The sequence below is a fragment of the Chiloscyllium plagiosum genome, chromosome 16 (assembly GCF_004010195.1).
Source record: "Chiloscyllium plagiosum isolate BGI_BamShark_2017 chromosome 16, ASM401019v2, whole genome shotgun sequence".
NCBI classification, from domain to species: domain Eukaryota; kingdom Metazoa; phylum Chordata; class Chondrichthyes; order Orectolobiformes; family Hemiscylliidae; genus Chiloscyllium; species Chiloscyllium plagiosum.
In genome coordinates this window covers 60,991,086-60,996,794 of record NC_057725.1, presented here as the reverse complement: position 1 = coordinate 60,996,794, position 5,709 = coordinate 60,991,086, and the positions used below count along the sequence as shown (strand labels likewise).

At 44.5% G+C, this 5,709-nt stretch overlaps 1 protein-coding gene across 4 annotated transcripts in view; it reads right to left on the bottom strand.

Moving 5' to 3' along the window:
• Positions 1–5,709, bottom strand: part of LOC122557955 (proline-rich protein 5-like) — a 141,585-nt gene that overhangs the window by 21,080 nt on the left and 114,796 nt on the right. For all 4 annotated transcript variants that reach the window (XM_043706220.1, XM_043706224.1, XM_043706223.1 and 1 more), the window contains one exon: positions 2,094–2,232. In XM_043706220.1, coding sequence (XP_043562155.1) covers positions 2,094–2,232 — 139 coding nt within the window. The remainder of the gene's footprint in view (positions 1–2,093; positions 2,233–5,709) is intronic.

Here is a 5,709-nt window from a genome sequence, read left to right as displayed (position 1 = left end):
CTGAATCCTGACACTGTGACCCCCCCAGTTACTGAATCCTGAAACTGTGATCTTCCACCATTCCTAACTAGTGGGTGAATGGGCTGCCATTTAAAGGTGGGGGTTAGACATTATGTGATGGCGCCGTGTGAGAATCTCATCCCTTTTGTCTTTGCTGTGAGTCTTCCTGTTGTGACACTGATGTTTCTAATGCATTATAGTCTACCACAAACTGCTTATTCCCATTCCCCAATGTATGCAAATAGGACCGAGCAGCAAATTCTAAAGATGATCACAAATCTAATCTCGTTTGACCTCGGAGTTTGTAGGTCACATAATCTGTGGGCATAAGTTAGGAGATTCCTGCACAGGTATGGGGCAATTATTCTTTTTACTTACAGTCAACTCTATCGGGCTTAAATAGATGGACGAGATGAAGAGGGGAAATAAATTCTACAAGGCAATTTCTGGGCCTGGGGTTCACGATGTGCAATTGCCTCAAATTGAACTCTGTTACAGAGACGGGCAGTGCATACACCTCATGCTACTTTCCGTGGCATCAGTTGTGGGGTGTGATGCTGAAATCTCAAGTATCACATCAGCTCCACAGAATCCAATCCTTGAGATAAATAGCCACAGCCAACGTGACTCTGAATGGATTCCGACAAACTCAAGCGCTTCAGAAGCCGGGGACAATCAATTTGATGGGTTGCAAAATGTTCCATAATGGCCAGAGGTATCTTTCTACAATTAGTTTATCAAACAAACTGTGCAATATTTAATGAATGCGAATTACTAGTGTTATTCTTTACCTTCCCACTACAGTGACCGCCTACACTCACAGTTATATTCTCTTCACACGGTGTATAAGTCAAAGGATACTTTTAAGGTGGAGAGGGTTCAGAAAAGATTTACCATGATTTTACTGGGAATGGAAGATTTGAGTTATAAGGAAACACTGGAAAGGCTGGGTTTATTTCATTGGAACGCAGGAGGCTGACGCATGACACTTATAGAGGTTTATAAAACCATGGAGGGTACAGCTAAGGTGACTGGCAGGTGTCTTTTCCCTGGGGTGGAGGATATCAAGACATTTATAAGGAGAGAGGGAAAAGATTTGAAAAAGACACGAGGGGCAACTTTGTTTTACAGAGAATGGTTTGTGCGTGGAATGAACTGCCAGAGGAAGTGATGGATGCAGATACAGTCACACTGTTTAAAAGATGTTTGGATAAGCACATAAATAGGAAATGTTTGCAAGGGTATGGGCCAAGTGCAGGCAGGTGGGACTAGTTTAGTTTGGGATAATGGTCAGCATGGACTGGTTGGGCCAAAAGGTCTGTTTCTGTGCTGTATGACCCTATGACTCTGTTATTTAGAATAGCTTTTGTAGTCTTCAAAGGCCAAGTTATTTGTGGTAATGGAGATCATTTGGACTTTGTTATAAAATGGGTGACAGCAGGTTGACAGACCATTATATTGGTCCCTGTCCAAAACCGTTGTGAATTAAAATGAGAGGAGACGTAAAACAGACTATCAACTCATTTCCCCACTTTGCACCCAGCCAATCTGTGTATTAAATCAATGCTCAGGAGACTACTGGGTCAGCTGATAAATATCTTGTACTTAAAAAAATTCTCCAGCCACAATGATATAAACAAATCCCCGAGAAACAATAGTTTATGTTGGCAAAAGCCAGAGAGAATCATAGAATCCATACAGTGCAGAAGCAGGCTATTCGGCCCATCAAGTGCATACTGACCCTCTGAAGGTCATCCCACCCAGACTCACTGTAACCCTGCATTTCCCATGGCTAATCTACCCAGCCTGCATCTCCCTGTACACTATGGCAATTTAGCATGGCCAATCCACCTCACCTGCACATATTTGGACTGCGGGAAGAAACCCCAGAGCGAACCCATGCAGACACAAAGAGAACACGCAAACTCCACGCAGACAGTCGCCCAAGGATGGGATCAAACCCTGGTCCCTGGCACTGTGAGGCAGCAATGCTAACCAATGAGCCACTATGCCACCCTATGTGGCTGCAATTTGTCTCCCTCATCACTGCCCACTCCTCCCTCACCTACAAACAACAAATGGCATTGACTTACCAAGTATGTGCACTGTATCGACAGCTTTCCTGTCCCTGGAGAGCAGTCCATAGGTGCCCAGATAAGGGGAGACAACTAACTGCACCAGACGCTCCAGCTGGATGTATTCCTCACTCGGGCCTTTAGGCTCATGAGCTCCCTGGCGAAACAAAAAGCAACAGTAAAAGAAGACACTTTAAACTGTTAGCCTTGAAACATCGAGAGGGCAACGGTATTTTCTGGGTTCTTTCGTGCGGTGGACGATGTGCCTGAGAAGGTAGGCCTGACAGCCTGAATGTTTCCGACTGGCTCTCTTCTCGTCCTGTCTGAGCAGGCCTGAACCAGGATGAGGAGTGAGATCAGGGCCTCAGTGTCGGATTGGATCAGCTGGTGTGAAACCAGAATCCCTGGTTCATAGATCATCGAATCCCTACAATATGGAAACAGGCCCTTTGGCCCAATAGGTCCACACTGACCCTACAAACAGTAACCCACCCAGACCCATTCCCCTACATTTAATTCCTAACTAATGCACCCAACCTACACCTCCCTGAACACTGTGGACAATTTAGCACACCTAATCTGCACACCTTTGGATTGTACCAGTGTTCTCCTTTGAAGTTCCACCCTTTTTAGAAACTGGAATTAAAATGACCCACAAACTTCCTGAAAAGGCACTCCTGATCTAAGACTTGAAATTGGCAGTGTCATTATAATTTGGCACATGATGTGTTTTCAATCACAGTTCTGTAAATAAAAAAGATTATGTCAAGCTCCTACATTAAGCAGCCACAGTGTGAATGGGTTCACTCAGTGAGTATGGTTGAGAAACTTAAGGCCCAATCTCAAAGATGCCTGTTAACATACTGAGCTATAGAGAACAGAAAGATCCCACATTCATTTCCAAACTGCGTGAGGGTAATATCAGCACAGAGACCAGGTGATAAGATAGACACTTCACTAACTTTTAAAACAACTGTTTAAACAGGAAAAAACCCACCTGGTTCACTAATGTCCTTTTTACCTGGTCTGGCCTACGCATGACTCCAGACCCATAGCAATGCGGTTGACCCTTAGCTTCCCTCTGGGCAATTAGGGATGGGCAATAAATGCAGGCCTGGCCAGTGGTGCCCACATCCCGTGAATGAATGAATAAAAATATTGAGTCACTTTATTTGTCAAATTACATCAGTACCCCTCTCAAATAACTGACCCTTCCTGGGAGCCTCAACAATAAATACCTCTCCCTCAAATCCTGTATGTCTCTCTCTGGTCCATTGACAGCAAATTAGAGAGGCTGTCTTGCAGCTTGCTGTCAATACTGGATTGCTGCTTCATGGGGAAGAGGGTCTGGGTTTGTGTACAAGGAGGAGGGTAAGTTGCTGTCACCATCCTTACTAATTGTGGTCTTTTGGTCAGGAAGTCGAGGATCCAGTTGCTGGAGGGGGAGCAGAGGTCTCTGAATTTGGAGATGAGTTTGGTTAGAATTATGGTGTTAAAGGCAGAGCTAAAGTCAATAAATAGGAGTCTAATGTAGGTTTCCTTGTTACCCAGGTATTCCAAGGATGAGTGTAGGGTCAGGGAGATGGCATCTGCCAAGGATTTGTAGTGACCATCGGTGAATTGTAGTGGATGAAAGTAGGCCAGGAGACTGCAGTTGATGATAGCCATGACTAACCTCTCGAAGCACTTCAAATTACGGATGTTAGATGGTAGTCATTGAGGCATGCTGCCTGATATTTCTTTGGCACTGGAATGATGGTGGTCTTCCTGAAGCAAGTGGGAACCTCACATCGTGGTAAGGAGAGGTTAAAGATGTCTGCAAATACTCCCGCCAGCTGGTCCGCACAGGATCTGAGTGCACGGCCAGGGACTCCATTTGGACAAGTCGCTTTCCATGGGTTCACTCTCAAGAAGAAATGTCTAATGTCTCTGGTGGTGACTGTGGGTACAGGTGCACTGGAGGCTGTTGGGGCATGTGACATCATTTCACTGACCTTCTGTTCAAAATGAGCATACAATGCATTGAGCTCATCAATGGGAGGGATACATTGTTGTCCATGGTTCTACTCGACTTTGCTTTGTAGCCCGTTATATTGTGTAAGCATTACCACAGTCAAAGTGTGTTTGTGTGATTAGCCTGGGATGCTGGCTTAGTCTGGTACTGTCTCTTGGCATCTCCAATGGCTTTGCGATGGTTATACCTAGATTACCTGTAATAAGACCTGGACTTCAGTACGGATTGGATCTTCCAGTTCATCCATAGTTCCCAGCGAATACAGGATCCAGGTTTGTGTTTATATTGGGATACAGGGTTTGTGTTTACAGTGGGATACAGGGTCTGTGTTTGTTTATAGTGGGATATACGGTCTGTGTTTACAGTGGGATACAGGGTCTATGTTTGTATACAGTAGGATACAGGATTTGTGTTTACACTGGGATACAGGGTCTGTCTTTGTTTATAGTGGGATACAATGTCTGTGTATACAGTGGGATACAGGGACTGTCTTTGTTTATGTGGGATATAAGGTCTGTGTTTACAGTGTGTTACAGAGTCTATGTTTGTGTACAGTGGGATACAGGATCTGTGTTTACACTGGGATACAGGGTCTGTGTTTACAGGGGGATACCGTGGGTTACAGGGTCTGTGTTTACAGTGGGTTACAGGGTCTATGTTTGAATATAGTAGGATACAGGATCTGTGTTTACAGGGGGATACAGAGACTGTGTTTACAGGGGGATACAGGGACTGTCTTTGCTTATAGTGGGATACAATGTCTGTGTATACAGTGGGATACAGGGACTGTCTTTGTTTATAGTGGGATATAAGGTCTGTGTTTACAGTGTGTTACAGGGTCTATGTTTGTGTACAATGGGATACAGGATCTGTGTTTACAGTGGGATACAGGGGCTGTATTTACAGTGGGATACAGGGCCTGTGATAACAGTGGGATACAGGGTCTGTGTAAGATGTTTCATGCTAGTCTCTGGCTCAATCTTGATCAATCTCTCGGGCACATTCTTTCTCTTCCTCTTGCTGATTCGACACTTCCTGCTCACTGGCAGCAGACCTTGAGATTGATGAGCTATCTTCTGTTTCACTTCAAAGCAGAGTCTAGTGGAATGATTCTTGTCATAAGAAGTTCTGGCTTCTAAAGAAAACGTTATCAGATTATTAGCTTGTTTAAACTTTATTCAGAGCTGAAAATGTGTTGCTGGAAAAGCGCAGCAGGTCAGGCAGCATCCAAGGAGCAGGAGAATCGACGTTTCGGGCATAAGCCCTTCTTCAGGCCCGAAACGTCGATTCTCCTGTTCCTTGGATGCTGCCTGACCTGCTGCGCTTTTCCAGCAACATATTTTCAGCTCTGATCTCCAGCATCTGCAGCCCTCACTTTCTCCCTAAACTTTATTCAGCTACGTTAACCAGCAGGTTCTTGTACTATCGGACAGATTGTGTATATTATGGCTGATAGTTGGAATGCGATTGATTGTGTTAACGAGTCCTGTTAAAATGTCAAGCTTAGTTAATAGTATTTTTGCTGAAGGTAATGGAATCTGGTAAATGACCAGAATCTTAACCCTAGTCTATTGTCTTGATCACATCACGGGTTACCTCAGATTACAACAGGATCTGGAC